General features: G+C 36.1%; 1 protein-coding gene across 1 annotated transcript in view; it reads left to right on the forward strand.

Moving 5' to 3' along the window:
• Positions 1 to 13,625: 13,625 nt before the first annotated feature.
• The window catches only part of SLC17A6 (solute carrier family 17 (vesicular glutamate transporter), member 6), a gene marked incomplete at its 5' end in the record, with an annotated part of 9,016 nt that continues 2,728 nt past the window's right edge, over positions 13,626 to 19,913 (forward strand). Inside the window, 7 exons of the mRNA XM_009869113.1 lie at positions 13,626 to 13,740; positions 15,230 to 15,317; positions 15,417 to 15,503; positions 16,439 to 16,581; positions 17,713 to 17,862; positions 18,649 to 18,781; positions 19,313 to 19,423. Coding sequence (XP_009867415.1) covers positions 13,626 to 13,740; positions 15,230 to 15,317; positions 15,417 to 15,503; positions 16,439 to 16,581; positions 17,713 to 17,862; positions 18,649 to 18,781; positions 19,313 to 19,423 — 827 coding nt within the window. The remainder of the gene's footprint in view (positions 13,741 to 15,229; positions 15,318 to 15,416; positions 15,504 to 16,438; positions 16,582 to 17,712; positions 17,863 to 18,648; positions 18,782 to 19,312; positions 19,424 to 19,913) is intronic.

Below are 19,913 nucleotides of genomic sequence, written 5' to 3' on the forward strand. Positions count from 1 at the left end.
TACATGCCAGTAATTACAAGTAGTAAAATATGGATAGTGGCTGTGATTTATATTTAGTTTGTAGATAAAAATGGCAAAGAATAGAGAGCTGAGTGGTTAGATATAGTGGTTGGAATAACAGGGTATTGAGGAGGTGAAAATACAAGCTAGTTCCTGAATCCTGCAAAGAGATTTTGACATCTACACATTCAACTTGAAACAAACAGGATGGCTGTAGGCTAAAGTGGCACCCAGAATAGGGTGCAAGCCTTGATGTCCATACACTTACCAAGAAACTGCATGAAAAGAAGACAAACAAGTGAGTATGCAGGCCTAGAGGCCTACAGCTGCAATGGAATATGAGCTACTATAAAAGTCTTGCTGATTTACATGTCTCATGCTACAACCACAACTGGTCCCTTCACACTGTGGTGGATGACAGCCAAGTAACTTTATTTTTCACAAACTTCACAGAACATCTTTGTGGGGGTCAATGATTTCCTTCGCATTCAGATTAAATCTGGATTTATACAGAAAAATGAAGTTCGGATGTGCTCTACATAAAAAATCATAGACTCTAGAATAGCGTCACCATATTCAAGATGAGAGTGAGCTCAAGGAAAAGGGAGATTTTCAAGAGGTTCATTCTCTGGAAGGGAAGGAGATAGCGATTACATGGAAAAGATAGCATGAATGAAAAACTGACTCTCAGCTGCTTAGAGTGTCAAGGAAGGAAACTGGGAGAAGGGTTAAGGTGTGCTTGGTGAGCTTAGTTATTGACAGGAAATTGCTGAGTATATGGCACTGAGTTGGCTTGACATTAAGTTTCAGTCTAACAACCAATTATAGAGATTGGGTTGATGTAACTTGAAAGTTTCTATAAGGTATAACATGAAAGAAATGACCCTCCTGTGGTATCAAGAACACCTTTCTACACACAATGCATCAATTTCAATCTGGGCTGAAACTCTTCATTTTTATTTGGACCCTGTTCTAAAATGCTTACTGCCAGTCAAGAATTAGCAACCCTGAACTCTGAACTCTCTAACATTTTCTTCAACTGAGCCTGTCAGTGTGTAGCACTCTACTGAGATCCTTTGCTAATTGTAAAACTCAAGGCTGCTGCTGCATGGTTACTCTGTTCTGTCTTGACCTACTGCTCTTATCATGCATAGCTCCACATTACTTCTGACAGATCAGATTTAGCTATTTACAGATTTACAAGTAGTAAATGGAGTTTCTCAGGAATCGGCATTTGATAGCTAGGGTCTAAATTTATCTTATTTTGCATTACCGAGAATTTTCCGTTATATATTCAGCACAATACTAAGAAAAAATCTTTATTTAAAAGTGGTGTAGTTACATTGTTGTAGTTCCAACAAGGTCAAACAAAACTGTTTTCAAAAATTTCAGAGAACATACAGAAACAACCCATCTCCTGAGCAATTACCTCTCAGGTGGTCAACATTAAGTTGGTCTAGCATGTTACAGTGGTCAGTGCTCCTGAACAGTTTCAACCTCTATTGACCTCTACAGGAATAGGAAACCTTCAGTACTTTGCAAGACAACGTAATTTTTCAAAATACATGGGTTGGGCCTTGGGCGCCCCCTCATTTGCAATCACTGAAGCTTTAAATGGGCATCCCTCGAGTAGCGTGTGAAAATAGAAGAGGATCCCTTTTTGCCACAAGAGGCTAGAGAATTCTTCTCCCAGAGGAGGATCTGCCTCTGGAAAATGCTGGCACTGGAAAGCACTGTGCATCCAGCCACAGCAGACTGGGGAATAAAGGAAACGCAATGCTTCCTTTGTGGGTAGGTGTCGTTACAGCTGCACCTCTTCCCAGGGTGAAGTTCTCAATGAACAATGAACAACTAACCTCGCCATCAATTAGGTATGATATGGTGATAGCAGAGAGTATTGAGCATGCTCTAGCAGTTTAGAGAAGGCATCTTGTCACATGGAAATCTAGGTTTCCAATTTATCTAGGTTACTTCTCCTCTTTGAACACATGTACAGCCTTACACTAAAAAAAGAACTCTTCTGTCCAAGCTGCATCCCACTGGGAGTAGAATTTATGGTCCCCACAGAGATGTTTACATAACTATCTTTATCAAGAGAAAATCAGCTGTGATTCAGAGCTTCTGAGACTGCAGGAGCAAGGACAGACATGCAGGTGCTCGAGATAAATCCAAAACAACATAGATGATTATAGGTCACAACCCTTCCTGGTTAGTAATAACAGAGCTTCCTCCTCCAGAAGTGAACAAAGAGTGAGACTTATATTCTTTTTGAGATTGCTGGTGATTCAATACTATGTTTTTCACCAAATTACAGCAGATTTTGACTAGTATGAACTGGATTTTCAGGAGGAAGTAACTGAGTGCCTTTTGCATTGTTTAAAAGTATTTTTCCCTGAAAAATACAGGAAAACATGAAAATTCAAGTGTGAAGCCCTAATACAATGTATGCATACTATTTAATCAGATGAGCTATTACCCATAATGGCAGTTAATGCCATTTAAAAGCACATAAATCTCATGTGAATGTTTTTAAATGATAGGTTTTAATATCAGCATTACAGGGGCTCCTACCAGAAGGGTTGTTATTACATGATTATGATGTGATGTGAACAAAAAGGGTATGAAATGCTGACAGTTCTCCAACCCCACCTAGCCTGAATTTCCACTAAGTCCATGAAAAGAACTTTTGCTAAGGTTAATCAGAATTCACGTAATCTTTACAAATTTTAAACACCAATCATCATTCTCAGTGACTGAAATCTTATTAAAAGAAAGAAAAAGAAATTTGTGGTTTGGTGATCCTTCAACTCCATAATTGAAAATTTGATTTAAAGGGAATATATTTAAACATTACTGGCAAAGATATTTAAATGTTCTGTAACAATGCTATGAATGCAATATTCTGATATGAAATTCAGAAATGTCATTTAATAACTACATTCTTTCATAGTATCTTAATGACTATATTATAAACAGATTTTGCTGTTCTGATGCTTTGAAAATAGCAAACTGGAAACTGGTGCAGTTTTTTTGACTTTGAGCTCCTCCAGGAAGATTTATAGTGTTTAACTGAGTGAATGAACAAGCACTTCAGACCTCAGGTATATTGTATCATTCCCAGAACTCACATATCTCTGCCCGTGCACTGCACAGGGACCCCAGGTTTCTTGTATTTGCCCCGGTCATCATGTGGTGTGATGAAATCCCTTCTTTTTGTATTTTGCACAACCAAGTCAGTGCCTGCAGCTGGACTAGTGACGTTTATCACACTGGGAGACTGATGATTAACTGGCTAGTGTTTATGAGCATTTAAAAGATTTAGATACTGTTATGATACTGCCAAGTAATCCTTAAACAAGATATGCTGTGTTCTTGGTATTTTATCAGCCGTTTCAGGAATATGTATAAATGCTGATAAACTTCTGGGTACAAAAAGGGCTAGATAATCAGATGATATGTCAAATAGCACTTGTTAAACTGAATTCTATTCAGTAGATTACACTCAAGCATAAAGTAACATCAGGGAGTGGGGAACCATCCTGGAAAGCAGTCACACTGAATGGGATCTTAAGCCATGCTGGACTAGAAATTCATCATGAGCCTCTAATAAGGAAGTTGATGTAATCCTGGGATATTTATTTTTCTGTATTAAGTGCAGTGAGTGCATTTAGGTCAATGACACTGATCTTGGATTGTTGTGGGTAGTTTGGGTTCATGCATACTACTGAGTATAAAAATATTAGAGATTTATATAGAGAATTTTAATGACTTAAATGATGATGGTGCATAATGTCACACAGTGAAAGAAATAGCCAGAACCATGTGTTCAGAATATTAGTATATAAAAAAGACTACTAGGAGGTAATCTGATTACAAAGTATGCATATAACACCAATGGAAAAAAGTGCTGGGTATAAATGTGTGCTTCAGTCTCATGAAAAGATATAATAAGAATTAGTAGATGATAGCCTATACAAATGAAAAAAAGCACAAATGTTAACAATAATGACTAGGCACCACTGATTTAATCAGACAAATTATATGATAGATTCTTTCTCTCTGGGTTTTAAATTCCTATATTGGGAGTTATATTTTAGCTATTATAGAATGTTTTCAGTACAGGGATAATTATGCAAAATATAAGGGATAATTAAGTGAAGCAAATGTCAGGCTAGATGACCTTAAAACTAAGCACTTTTTTTTGTTTTTAATCTTAAATTTTATTTAAATTAGTATTTCCTATTCCACATTCATGGTGTTGCAAAGCTGCAGCTGTCTGTGAACGAACCGCCTGCTGTCCTGTCACACGTATATGGAAAGGTGTGAAACTGTGATGGTTTTTATCACCTCATCTCAGGACAATTTAAATATTGTTATATTTTAACAGCTACAGTCTTTAAAAATCCTTAAAAAAACATGCTGGAAATCTATAGCAAAGCCATTGCCCCCTCAAAAGCATTCCCAAAATGCTGTGGCAGTATTTCCTCACTGATTTCTTAAGTGAACAGTTTAAATACTTACTGTAAATCAGGAAAGATTATCTGAAATTAATGGGTCATTGTTGGGTTACACAGGATAGGATATTAATTTCCAAATTTGCAGTTGTATTTTTAAAATAGAAATGCAAGTTTTCACTGTACACACCGAGTAGTCTTTCAAAAATAGATCTGCAATAATCACAGACTTTTTTTGGTAAAACAAATCTGAGTGACCATTTTAGCTCATTTGTGTATACTCAAACATTAGAACTTCTACAAAGAAACACAAAGGGTGGAATTGAATGACAATTTTTGAAAAATTAAAGTCACATTATATTTCTATGACCATGACATGTATTTCTCATTATTTGTTCAATCGCAAATCCTGGCACTATTCACATTAAGAATCGTCGCTACATAACCATCCTAAATTTCTCTACAATGCAATTATCTCTCATATATGTTGAGCTCTTCATCATTGTCACATTCTAACCTGAATGAGAATACATAAATCAAATTTCACTTCAAATTCATCTTTGTTTTTAAAGTGTCATTCATCTTGTTATTGAGGTCTAAAGCCTTCTTTCTAGCAAGTAATCTGGTAGGATTATTTGCATGAATAAATTGAATGGTATTTCAGACAACTGTATGTCAGTGCATCTCATCTCAGAGTCCCAAAGATTTTCAATGAAATTGTGTCATTACTGTCTCAGTGAAATCAGAATATTTGTCCCTAACTCAGCCTTAATGACAACAAGCATAAAAAATATAGTGTAAAGTGTTGGTTTATAAATACAAATTTGAAATTTTCCTAGAACTTTACATTTATACATTTTTCTGTTTTAAAAAGAGAAATTATTCACTCCCCTTTGGCAGGTAGACATATTGTGTGTTTTTCTGATTTTCAAACAGTGTGCAATTCACAGCATGACCAGGGGATTTGTGGATGGTTACACCAGAGCCAAATTCTGAACTTCTGAAGGCATAAGCTGAACTTGCACTGTAAGAGAGAATCCCTGAAGTCATACTTGCCAACCCAACCTTTCACATTCAGTTCAAAACCCTGCAGATTAAACTGGGCTCCAATCCCAGGCACTGGTGTCAGGTTCATCTGATTCTTGGCAAAAAAGCCAATACCTCACAAAAAAAACCAAGGCAATTTTGCCACCCTACTGCATTGCAGGGTCTTTTAAACAACAGACCCTGCAAGAAGGGGACTGGGGAAACATCTACGAGTGTCTGGTACCACTGCTCCCTCTGCCATATGGCTCAGGGTCCTTCCATTTTTCTGTCATGAATGATGAAGCTGTTTTACAATTTAATGATGCAACAAGGGATTTGGATGGAGGTTTTCATTTATAAAAGGAGGCCTCAGATGTGTGACAAAAATTAATAATGTAGCCAAGCTCTTATTATACTAGCTTAGATGGCGGGAGGTTGGGTTTTACATATTAATGCTTCATGAAGGGATTATAATAGGATTTAGTATGAAGGGCACACAGACACACATCCCCCCCCTCCCTTGTACACATATGAATGAAAATAACCTGTTTTATCACGTTTTTAAAAAGTCAAATAAAGCTGCTATACTATGGCTTCTGGCCACAGACTGTTATTAAAGAGGATCGCTCTTAAGGGGTTCTCTCATGAAGCATGTTCAACCTAAGACTGGCACTTGGGAATAAGTGTTCCTCTCTAATGTCAAAGGTAGCTTCTTCTATCTGTTTTGCTGGGTAGCTGAGTTCATCAGCCACTCCACTATTCATGGCACAATCCCAGCTTTGTTAGCCCTATGCCATTTTATGTAAATTAAAGGCCTGATTCAGAAAAAAACCACTACCTTCTGTCTATCATTTATGAAGCCATAAACTGTCAGGGTGAGCATTTCACAGGAATACATCTATAGGAGAGGGGTCATCAGAGTCATCAGGAGATTAGCCTGTACTAGAGAAAAGTCAGAATGATGATATATGTCACAGAATAGATAAATGGTGTCATCCCATACTGGCTTCATTTTTACTTAGTCAATTTCAAATACAAAAACATAAACAGAAATTGTCCCAAGCAGGGTTATCAGCATGATTCAGACTTAAAAGACAACTAGAATAAGAAAAATAATATCAGGAACATCGAGGTTACAAAGATGTGAACAGGAGACATGATAGCTACATGGTTAATAAACACCAGCATAAATAATGTAAATATTCCAAATGAACAACTACTCACAGTTTGCAGTCAAGGAAGTAACCATTGATGCACAGGGGAACAGCTGAAAAAAAGCAAAAAATTATTGCACTATACTACCAAGGAAAAATAATCTTTTCAGAAGATGGTAGGAACACTCTTTGTATTTCCATAAATTGGAAGCAAGTAAAACATCTTTAACCATGTAAAATTTTTAGCTTCCAAGCAACCCTCAAGCAATAATATTATAGGCTAAACCACTGTTTTCTTTTTTACTGAGAAGCACCTCTGTAACTCTCAGTTGACAAATGTGGACTTTTGGAACTGTTTGGATATAGAATAGCACTGATACTCAAGATACTAAATGCAGAGAACTACATTTACTCTTGATGAGTTATTTCAGGACTAAATATAAAAATTCTAGAATTTGGCCTTTCTTGTTCAGAAATAACTATTAAGAGTAGGATTATGTCTGAAATTTGGATTTATTTTTGCTTTCCATCTTCCACTGATCTAAATCCCTTGAAATCAGCATCTGTAGACAATTCGCTATACAGTTTATGTAAACTTACACCAGATATTTTCAGACAAAGCTGATAAAGAGAGTTATTATTTATTTGGGATTATATACAGATACGTCAATACTGTCTAATAACTTTGCTTTCAGTTCTCTCACAGCTCCTGCACCTCCATGAATCCCTGCTACATGTATGATACCCATAACGAGAGTCCCTTTCAGAGGGGAAAAGACTAATCCTCTCTGAAGCAAAACCCACATACTCTTCCAACACAGTTAATTCCAGGCACTCTATCCAACAGGCGGTGTTAACAACCTCTACCTTCTCTGATACCTTACCCCAATACAATATGTACGCTGGATTTCATGCAACAAAATGCAGTTTAGATTGGTCCCATAAAACCACTAATGTCCCAGTCACTTTGCTCTGAAGGAATCTGTACTTGCTCTGGGCAGTCCAGATAAAACCAGCTGTAACAACGTGGCCCATATGTCAGAAAACACCCCACAAAGCTGTACAGATGCAGCTTGTGAGTTCAATACATAGCATCTACTCTCCTCACTAGCTCCATGAAACATTTTAAAGTTAACACAAACGATTTATTTGATGCATGTATTATATATCTCTAAATCAACAGAGATACTTGAATCACAGCCTAAGCCCTGGAACTTGGTAAGGTAATTTAAATGAGATGGTTTTGGTTTGAAACATGATCTATCAGATTTTATATTTAAAGAGCAAGCCATCCTAAAGCTAATGAGCTAGAAGGAATGAGTCAGAGTTTTATCTAGACATATATGGATATAACGAGCTGTAAAATGAAACTGCAGGTCTGAGAGATTCCCCAGCTGAATTCAAACAGGAGAGAGAGAGGGTTGGTAGGGTGATCAGACGAATGAAGGGTAAAGAAGATGAGGTGAAGAGGGCCTGGCTTGCTTAGCAATGCAAAAGAAAGAAGACAGGATTGCTGTTGGGTAAACTGCAGAGATTAAAACTGCTAAAATAAAACAGCATGAGTACAAGATAGCTACTGGATGTGGGAAGTAACAAGCTGGAAAGGCCTCCAAAATAAGTAGGGCAAATGCTAATTACTTCTGAGATGGAATCTGATCTGCTGACAAAGGGATGATGTAATGCACTTGCTGGTAAGAGCAATGATCGGACTTTAATGACCCAGGAGTTTTTCACATTCAGCATCAACTGCAATGTTGTTGCTATCCAACAGTACCCAAGTTCTTCATAATATACACGCTGACATATCAAAACCAGGTCTGTGAACAGGCAATGGAAGGCACAGCCCAGAAACTAATGAGAGTCTTGGTTTGACCTGTATGAGTCAGTGGCATTAATGGGGCTTGGAGGAGGCAGAAAGCTAAAAGGCCTTTGTGTTCCTGATACACATTGACTTAGCCTCCGCATATCACTTCACTCTGGTGTTTGATCCAGTCTTTGCAGGGTTTGTTTTGCTAAAAGACTTGTGAATATTTTGGGATTTATTTATCTTCAAAGCTGGTAGATTTGCAACCTTATTTTGTAGTTGTCAGCGACCAATGCTTAGTATTCTTTAATTATTTTGGATTTTAATGAAATGTCATTCATAATTCATTGACACAGCATGTATTTAAGCATCTTAAACTTACGGTATTTTCTTTTAAAAAGAAATATAAAAAATGTTTTTCTGAACATACAGAGCTACTCTTTGACTTCCATTTTTTTAAAGGATAAACTTGGGGTAAGATAATTCATATGCTTTAGAGCAGACAAAGTATTTGTTTTCCATAAGAATTTTGTTTGCACAAAGTTGGACCACTTAGTAAGAGAACAGAAATATAGATAATGGTGGAATTTGTCATTTATATTTAAAAATGACATAAAAAGAAATACATGAGATTCAGGCAGCTGAGGAATTGACGCCTCCACATACACATATGAAAAGGGTTTTAGCTTTAGGGAGTCACTGTAGCAATTTTCACTCCCAGCCACTGGAGTAAGAAGATGCTTTTAAGCAGGACCGCTCACTTTCAGATATCATATGTGTAACCCAATATGTCACCCATCTGGCATTCAGCACTTGGCACACATCTGTGCTCCCACTGTTCTCAGCTCACTTTTTGAGCTGGCACTTCTTCCAGCCAAGTAACAATATCTGTAATGCGCTTCCATGTGGAATGTTCATGTAATATGAATTGCCTGGAAAAGGTAGATGGGAATAGTGGGGCTCCACAGATGCAGAAATTAGAAATCCAGATATGAAAAAGAATACATTTCTTTCTCTTTAGTTTGTCCCCAAAGAGAAAAATGAGCCAACTGGCTTGAAACCCAAAAAGATTAATTCCCTGGCAATTTCATTCCATTCTAAGCATTTTTCCTGAATTGTCAGAGTAATTTCCTTCCTCTGCTCCCATTCCAAATGTCTCTTAGTCAAATACGATTTTGCTATTATTACTACTTGTATTACAGGAGGACTAAGTCACAGCCCATGACCTTCATATAATGCCAACGTCAGTAAAACACTGAGGATCAATGTTAGATTCTGTCTTTTGGGACCGAGTCTAGAAATAGATAAGCAAAGCACAATTCTTTGTTTCAGGGCTTCTTCTGGTCACTTATGAGGATGAGGATTTACCTTTTTTTTCCCTCTTCTTGGCATACTACTACTCTTTTTATTAATTTGTCATCTTCTGTTTGTGGTTATTTTCTTCAGTATATAGTTACACGGTTGCTGATTTTGGGTCAGAAAGAAATTTTGCACCAAATTCAGGATCTGCTGAAGGGCATTTTAATTCCCTCCTAATGCCAGAGTCAAGAATGATGGCAAGGCAATCGGCCTCTCCTGCTCTCTCTCTGTGACAGACTGTATTTTTCCCAGAGTTTACCTTCAATCTGCTAAAGCTCTTAATTTGTGCAATGGCATTAAAATATGTTTTGTGGGGTTTGGAGTGTGCCCAAGCATGAAATGGATGTTTGGGGATAGCTCTGATTGAAAATTCAACAGCACAGCTACATGGATTTCCTAGACTGAGCTCAACTCAAGGGACACCATGCAGCAAGGCTTGGTCTCTCTGTCTGAGACGTGAACTCTTGTCGTGTTTGTGCCTGAGGTGTAAAGCCTTCTCCATGAGCCCATGCCACTGCAGAAAGCCTAACTGAAGAAATACACAACAGGACATGGCAGCTTTAAGACTGTGTATCCCATAGGAGCCACACCAATCCATTCAAAATGATATCAGGATATCGAGAGGACAGATATGTGTACAAAAAATGCAGTGGGGAGTGGGATAGGAATGAAATTCCTAAACAGGCTGAAAATCTTATTTTAAGCAGGGAACCACCTCTGTCTGAGAATGAACATAGCCCATCTTCAGCTGCAATATATACAACTATGGAGCCCCACATGCTGCCAATTTGCCATGGAAACATAAGAATCTTAAAGAAAACCACCAGTTCAAGCCTATTGCTGGTGTTAACATTGTAGCACAACTGAGCAAATGAGAATTATTTGAGAAGCAGAAATGAAACATTGCAGATCATAAAATCACTAGTTTAACAAACATAACAGAAACGTAAACACAAAAAAGGATGCGATTTTGGAGTTTGATGTGTGAGTCAGTGAAACACCTTAGAAATGCCTGAAGAACAATCAGAATGTTCCATTTTCCAATTAAATACATTAGAACATGAGCAGCATTCATATATATTTAGATTAATTTTAGCTCAAAATCCTTATTTGATCTAAATTATAATAAATGTAGTTAGTTGAGATATTTATAACAATAAAACAGTATACTTGTACAAAAAAATAACTATATCACAATACTTGGCTGGAAAGCAGAATTTAGTATTTATGGAAGTGAAATAAACATGAAAAGACAAAAGAGCTGATTACATTTATGGACGTGCATGGAGAGATCAAAACAAATGTAGGAAGATGTATTTGCTCTTGACTAAAAATTACAGAGAAATAGACTCACTAAAATAGTCATGCACTAAATTCATGGTGCCGCTTTAAATAATCATTCAAGAAATAGAACAAAAAATCCATTTCTTACAAGAATCATAATTTAACTCTAATTTACTCTGCCTTTAAATCTACAGTTTTGTTTGGAAAATGGATCTATTTTTGAGAAGGCCGTTCCTATAAAGCATAGTTCTGAAAGAGAATTGATTTGCAAGTGACATTGTAGAATTATTTCATCATCTACTCCTTGATGTAACTAAATAGTTGTGTATCTAAATACAGACAAGATTTTCATTTGGAAGATACACGTCTCTGATAATTCCTTAAATTACATTTTCTTTTCTCTTCTAGAAGGGAAAGGCTCAAGGAAACAGCTTCTCTTTAGTGAACATGAGAACAAAGGCAATTCTGAGAAACATAACTTTCAGTTGTGCCAAACAGAAGCTAATATTAGATACAGAACTGAAAATCTAGAGTAAATTCCCTTGAAGACACAGTTACCTGCTGTAACAATTTTGTAATTACCATCCTTATAAAGAGATGGCATTTTTAAAATCTTAGCAGGATTTTACAGGAACAGTGATTTAGAAAGAGTTGCAATGATTCATGCGAGCTGAGAATCTGCTCCAGCAAGCCTATCCACAATCAAAATTTAAAACCATAATGCTGCTTTTCAGAAAAGAAACTGGAAAAATTACAAACCAAAGAGTCCTTTCTTCCTGCTTACAAACAAATGTAGATTTTCTCAATGCGACTTTAGAACAGTTACAATCTCTTGCTCTTAAAAAAAGGCTAACAGGAACATCTAATTTTTAAAAAGGATTTGTAAAAATCACAAGCAAAGCTCCTAAGAGTCCCAAACTCTTCTCATTAATAAAAAAAGCAAAAATGCAAATGGGAACCAGGGCACTGTTGTGGCTTATGTGAACATATGGGGATATTAAATTGTAAGAAAAGGAACTGCATGTACTTTTGGATTAGAAACCTACACATAAAGAAATTAAGAGTAAAGACAGAATTCAGGCCAAAATAGTTCACTCACTGCAATACAAACATGTGCACCAGTCAGTTCCAGTAAATGTATTGAACATGCTGCCAAATAAAGCCAGAATGTGCTGTGCAGCCAGCTAGATGTTGTTTAACACAAGATGGGTATCACAGAGAACACAATGAGGAGACCAGATTTAGAGCTATTTAACAAAGCTTTCTTACTGTGCCAGGAAAGTGTTTTTTCTGCTGCCCTTTAATATTTGTCAAATAGAAGTGGAGTATGCTCAGTTTGCTATTTAAATACTCATTTCAGACTGTAATTCTAAGTAGAGAATGTGAAACATAGATGTCTTTGAGGAGAATTCTGGTCTTCAAACTTATCACTGTTTCCTGCTTCTTTAGCCCAAGGTCTGTTTCTCACTAACTTATGGCACTGTACCAATTTCTGAAGAACACATGCTAAGGTTAAAGGTTTCTGTCAAATCAGTTCCACATCAGATACTGTGATGTCATATGTAAGACATCTCCAGGATTTATCTTAGCTCTACATAGTTCTGTATAAAGAAAGAGGACAGTCATTGCTACTGGCTTCATCCCTCTGCATAGTTATGCTGAAAGGAAAGGGGAGTAAAAAAGGATTATTTCCATAAAGGAAAGAATGAACATTAAAAAATGATTCAATAATAATGCAGGAGAAAGGGTTCCTCCTCAAAGGGGTGGATCTTAATTGAATCAATTTAAAATTCAGTCAAAGCAGTGGAATTTGAAAAATGAATCATTAGTTCACATATTTACTTAGACCTTGCAATGCGACTGCGCCTTATTTGAAGCGCTAGCTAGGATGCTCTTGGAATCAAAATCAGCAATAGTCAACGAGAAGCCTCTGTAAAAATAGCAGAAAGAATGATCTACTTTCTATGGATACGTGTTTCCAGACTGATTAACTCTTGTGTCTAAGAAAATCACAGCTCCGTTTTAAATCCTTCCTGCTGCTCTGGCATTAATAAAAGTGGATTCTCTTCTGCTTTTTAAGTAGTGAATGCTTGGCGTCACTTTCTTATAATTAAAGCACTAATGAGAATCTCACTTTTACTTGGCCACCTGTTTTAACAAACTGTTTGGAGCCCTAATTTCTCTAAAGGATGACAAATTCAATCAGATTTGCTTGACACAGATGTGAAAATTAAGTAAAGAAAAGAAGGGGGATATATAGGGAGAGTAATATCTGCACCTGAGACTGCCTGAGATATATTTTCATAGGAAATTTTGCTAAAGAGATGTCTATGTGCATGCTTGGGTCTTATCAGATGGATATATTTTACTAGATGGAAGCAGACACTAATTCAGTCCAGCAGTTAGTATATTCCCTACATAAAGAACATATGTATAAATACAGCTCTATTGATATATGAAGCATATATGGAATAAGTCAATTGGAACAACATTGAAGTTACTTCCTTTCCTTTTTTTTTTTTCCTTTTTTTACCATTTTTGCAGAGTATTTGGTGCTGCTATACTGCTGACATCCTCCCTCAACATGTTAATACCGTCTGCAGCCAGGGTGCACTATGGGTGTGTCATCTTTGTTAGGATCTTGCAGGGCCTTGTAGAGGTACGGAAAAACATCATAAAGTAACCAGTAAATCTGATAGATACTTGTCAGCTTTTAATCAGCAACCGTAACTTTTGGGAGAAAATAAAAATTGCTTTGTTTATTACTGATTTTCTGTTTAATGGATTTCGTTATATGAATTACAGCTATTTAATTTTCCTTCATCTGTAATACTACATAGCAAAGATTTTCCCTGCTGAGAAGCAAAAAAATATTTATTTAAGGTGGAAGTTTTACTGAAATATTCTACTGCACAGAGTTCATACTTGTGCTATTCTCAACAGCTACTTGCTGTCCAGACGCACAGACTAAATCTACCATAATGAAATAAGCAATATCATAATGAATAAGACATTTACCATGTCTCAAGAGAGAAAAAAAATGAGCATGCCTTCTAAATTTTTTTTTGTTTCTTTACTGAAAACCAGAATTTTAGGCCTATGATCACTGGTTCTTTGTTCCTCAGGGCTACATATTTCTGTTGCATGAATTGCTTTTCAACTTGTGCATTTTATTGTATAAAAAGACTCCAAAGAGGGTGCAGAATGTGCCTGAAAATCAGGTTATTGGTAATCAAGTTCTTAAAGTAACCAAATTCTTAAAGTATTTGTGTATAAATCTGGATCCATTCCTGAAAAGTGATCTGCATGTAGAGAGGTATGCCTGACTGCAAAGAGGAGAGGAACAGAACCAAGTGGGTAATTACAAAATAAAATAGCTATTTTAGACTCACTCATCTCTGTGATACTGTTCAAAGGAATTGTGAATGCCAAACCTCTCAACAGGAGCATTTGAAGAAAGTTTACAATAAATCATGACAATCTTAAGATTACATCTTAATATTTTTTTTTAATAGCAAAAAGACTGTATGGAATATTCGTTATGCGATCTTTCTTTCAAAACAGAAAAAATGTATTTTACAAATTTTTTTGTATGTTGAGACTGATAATTTCAACATTGATGATAACCTCAACATTTGCAAAAAGCTATTAATTTTTTCTACTTTTTGTGCATAGGAAACAAAACACCAGATTAAGATGATCGTATTTTCTAGTTTTAGAGCAGTGTGACAGCAATTTGTATTTCCTGAACTGTGCTTTAAATGTTAGATAAAAAATGCTAGAAAGCCATCAAAATTGAGGATTGGGGAAATCAGAGCAGCATTAGAAAGACTCCAGAGGGTCTGTGTTTTCATCCTTCCTTTGACTCTGGTACTTCTGAATTAAGATTCTTTCTTTTCAATTCTTGTAATTAAGTTTGATATCTGTTTCATAAGGCTTCTTTAATCATTTGGAGCAATATACAAAAACCATTTCAACTTTAACTGAAATGGAAGCTTTCCTATGGCTGTGCTCAGACTTTGCTATAGAAATGCAAAGCCTTCTCAACTTCTTGTTTGTAGCAATTAAGAACAAATAAAAATCATAGAAAGACAATGATCTGAGTGATTGATCAACATTAGCTAACCTGTGGCACACCCATTCCCCAGGGGGTCACCTACCCTGCCTGCCACGGTATTTGGAGCAAGTGGGCCCCCCCATTAGAAAGAAGTAGATTAGCAACCACTTCCTTTTGTGGTAAGTAACCTTCTAGTTTTGTCTTTTTTTCATCTGTAACATAGAAGTATTTCTAGACTGAATTTTTCTCCCTTTTCATCTACACATCTTCTTTTGTAGGTTCCTATGCAGGAGCTGTTATTGCAATGCCTTTAGCTGGAATTCTAGTGCAATATACTGGGTGGTCTTCTGTGTTCTATGTGTATGGTATGCATTTTTGCTCATCTTACTCCCATGTTTTACGACTTTACTCTTACTCTGTCCTTTCTAAAAATGTAAATCTTCTGTTAAGTGGTAAAAAAAAAGGAAAAAAGGGGGAGTGAGTATGTAAAGCTAAAAATAGTCTAGAGAAAAGGACAATGAAAGAACAGAATTGAAAGGAGAGAGTAGGCAAGTAGCATTATTAAATAAGAGGAGAAGCTAGTTCATGGTAAAACCTTCATCACTTCTAGTACAAGCAGTGCAAACAGCTATGCAGATCTGCAGAATCTCGGATCATGTAATGTTGTTCTTTCATTTATAAAACTGTAAGTCTAGAGTACCTGCCCTAAGATGTCGTGATTTTCATCTGAAGACCTACAGAACTTCATTCACACTAGCACAACTCGTGTGAAAGAAGTTCTGCTCTTTACTTAGACTGATGGAAAGAAATATCCCAAAGGAGTTCATTCTGCAGTGTAAAATTGATGTGAATTAAGGGGAAACTTTATAGAAATTTAATAAACTGCTCAGGAATTGTATTGCTATGTTGAAAACAACGCCATAATCTTGTATTTTGCCAGTAAAAAAATTAGTGCAGTAATCAAACAACAGTGGCTTCAAGCCATTTCACCAGTCTGGTGAAATGAAATGGAAGCCATTTCATTGCATTACATTGTATGAATTGATGTTAAAATATCAGTGAATATTCACTTGCAGTGAAATCCTTCTGTAAATGAATCAAAGAGAACTTCACTGTGTTCCAGCTCTGCATGTATTTTGCATAAATATTGTTTGCAGGATCCAAGTCTCTGTTAGCATGGCTCAGCAGAAGAGCAGTAACGACAAATGCCATTTATATTTTTTATAATTATTCATACATTTTTCCTTGCTTGCGGCTTTATTGTGCATTTCTTTTTAAAGTGTTTCTTTCCATTCCAAAGGGAGCTTTGGTATAGTCTGGTACATGTTTTGGCTTTTGGTTTCATATGAGAGTCCTGCAAAACATCCTACGATCACAGATGAAGAAAGGAGATACATAGAAGAAAGCATTGGAGAGAGTGCCAACCTCCTAGGGGCAATGGAAGTAAGAATATTACTCACACCCTTGTTTCCTATGAGATAGTAGTAAAACCCCCAGCAGAAGCAACAACAACAAAATCAAATACCCTTCTTTTTTAAGATAGAAAAGTATGTTTCAAACAACCAAATTTTGTTGGGAGTGGGGAGATCTGAAATTTGATGATGGATTTCTAGTCGAATATTGGTGGATATTGGAGAATATAGGTTCCAGTTCTTCTAGGAGGTCACTTGTGGAATTTATGTCTCTTTTTCTGCTCCAAAGTATAAAAAGTCTACAGCTAGTTCTCATTTGGACTGGATAATTTCTGCCTATTTCTTTTGTTGCTTTTTAATTAAATATTTTTGGAAGTGATCAGTTTTATCAATAGTTCATCTGTTTCTAAAATATTTAGGCTAAACTCTTCCCATAGTATCAAATTAGCTTTTCTGGATGGCTTCTCATTAATTAAGTCACACTTAATCCTTAGCTGTCATTTAAGTGTGATTTAATAGATATACAAGGTATTGCATATGTCCATCTATGGGATGCTTTTCTTTGAAGAAAAGCCAGTATTCAAACCAACAGTAGATTAAATTCAGCCTGAAGTGATTTTTCAAACACTCATCTGGGTCTAGATCCTGTATTTGGATCAACACAGATGGGCAGAACTCTGGGCTCATGGAGAGGTGTTGGGACTCAGCAGGACTGTAGTTCTGTCCATCTGTCTTTCTTTCTTTTTTCTTTCTTTTTTTTTCTTTTATTTTTTCTCCATTATGCAATTCATTTAAAATAAAATAAACCAAACAAAATATTTTGACCAAGCAGGTTCAGCTGAGGCTTGATAAAAGAGCTATTCAGAATGCTGGGATAAAGACTTAAATACTAAAATACATGTTTAAAATAAATCTGGGTGAAATTTTGTAAAATCTGACTGTTGCCTTAGAAGCAATAACAATGCTTTTGTTTTTAAATTAAATCTTTATCATCCAAATATGGATGTATGTACTTTATGATAATTGAAGACATTGGAATCCAGATTCATAAAGCTGTGCATAGATGAGCTTGTTGGGAGTACAGGTAAAATAACAAATAGGAAAAAGGAAGATAGATGATAATGATCAAATCAGTGACTGGATCCCCCTTGCTATGTTTCAGAAATATAAAACTCCGTGGAGAAAATTTTTTACATCTATGCCAGTCTATGCAATAATTGTTGCAAACTTCTGTAGAAGCTGGACCTTTTACTTGCTGCTTATTAGTCAGCCTGCTTACTTTGAGGAAGTGTTTGGATTTGAAATAAGCAAGGTAGGTAAAAATAAAGTAAAGCTTTTATCTTAGCTAAGTAAATATCAGAGCTACATTTCTGGTGTTTGATGTTGACATGGATGTTCATGAATGGTTTTCATTTAGTCAGGAACGCCTCAAAGCAGTGACTGCAATACCATAGTTACCTCACAGTTAATGTCTGACTTACCGGGAGAAACATGTATCACCGTGAAGCTAGCTTTCACACCAGAGTTACCATACACACAAACTGCAGTGGGGTGCAGTTTCACAGCTTTCAGTTAGAGAGAAGAAACTTGTCTTCTTTTTGTTCTCATGGAGTCTGTCTGCTCTGTATGCTGATGTAACTCAAGTCAGACGTCAGGCCAGCTGATACACTGTTCAGACAGGAATTATGCAACTCCCTCTGTGCTTAAGCACTTTTTCAGATGTATACAATAATCAGAATTTCCTATTAGAACAAAATGCAAGGCATAGTACACTGAGCTAGCTGCAAGGCAGTTACATTGACAGGAAGGGGGCTGTAAGTCAGAGAAAAATAAATGTTAGCCTAAATATATATAAACCAAAAGTGTCAGGGTATCTGAGGTTCTTAAAAACTCCATCTGTCCTTCATAAAATACAATGAAAACTTAAGATTGCCGGTTTTGTTCATTACCATTTTGTTCTTACCAAGGTAAGATTTTTAGCTTTAAATACATAGCCTGAAACTAAAGATATGATTAATTAGTTGTTGAATGCTTCAGAAAACGAAGAATCAATATTTTTTTACAGTTTATACTCTGCTAATTCTAATGATTATTTTAGGTGGGTATCTTATCTGCTGTGCCGCATTTAGTGATGACAATTATTGTTCCTATTGGGGGACAAATTGCAGACTTTTTAAGAAGCAGGCAGATTCTTTCAACCACTAATGTGAGAAAGATAATGAACTGTGGAGGTAAGTCTTCCTATTCTATTAAAAAGTTTTTTGTACAGATTCAATGTCCACTTAGTGTGCTGTATACAGTAAACAAACAAATTGCGTGGTTTTATGCACTCATGAAGCAATACCTTGTGCATTTTTTGCACACCCTCTGCACTAAGAGAGCCCAGAAAACTACTTGAGATTCCATATCTGACTTCGGAGAGGTTAAAGTCACGTGAGCTAATCCTGGCTGTGATCAGGACTACAAAATTCATAAGCAGGTCAAGTGTGTATTCCCATTAGAGTTAGCTGGAATGACCAGGTATTTCTCTTCATCTTAAACCTGTCAGTAAGTAACAATAAAAGCTCGAAAAGCAAAAAATAAGGATTATTTGAGATAGCAAGATCATGTGTTTTTCAGGGATGAAAGAAATACCTGATTATATTCCACTCTGAGGTAATGTTTTGTCTCTGTCTGACAATGAAATATTATCATATCCTAAGGCCTGCAATATTTGAGAGGTAGTTAAATCTGATGCCTGGTTTTCTTTATCATTTCCCCAGGTTTTGGTATGGAAGCAACTCTTCTTCTTGTGGTGGGATATTCTCACAGTAAAGGAGTGGCTATTTCATTCTTAGTACTTGCTGTGGGCTTTAGCGGATTTGCCATATCTGGTGAGGTTATATTATTGTTATATTCTTACATATATATACTGTTATACTGTAAATTATTTAATCTTAAGAGATAGAACAACTTGTTTATTTTTTTACTCATTGATAGTAGTTTAAATAAAACCTTGGAATTCCAAAAAATGTTATTTATGGTCATTGCAAATGAAAGTACAATCAGTATCATGTATTTTATGTTAGATTATTTTTGTTCAAATACTTCAATATTTTCCATATTCATTACAGCATAGACTTCCTTTTCAGTGAGGTGGTAATGTGTGCCACAGTTTTTTCTTGAAACCAAACATACAACAAAAATGGACTGATACTATACAATGACATCTAAATTTACACCTCTCTCTATATAGGCTTTTTACTACTTTTTTTTCCCACTGTATATTAGCTAATGCTCTTCACTGTTGCTTTTTTAATTACTTTGCAGACTAATTACTAGCATTTTTTTCTGTTTTAAAATTCAGCTCTTCCCCTTTCCTGC

The sequence above is a fragment of the Apaloderma vittatum genome, unplaced genomic scaffold (genome assembly GCF_000703405.1).
Source record: "Apaloderma vittatum isolate BGI_N311 unplaced genomic scaffold, ASM70340v1 scaffold6335, whole genome shotgun sequence".
Classification (NCBI taxonomy): domain Eukaryota; kingdom Metazoa; phylum Chordata; class Aves; order Trogoniformes; family Trogonidae; genus Apaloderma; species Apaloderma vittatum.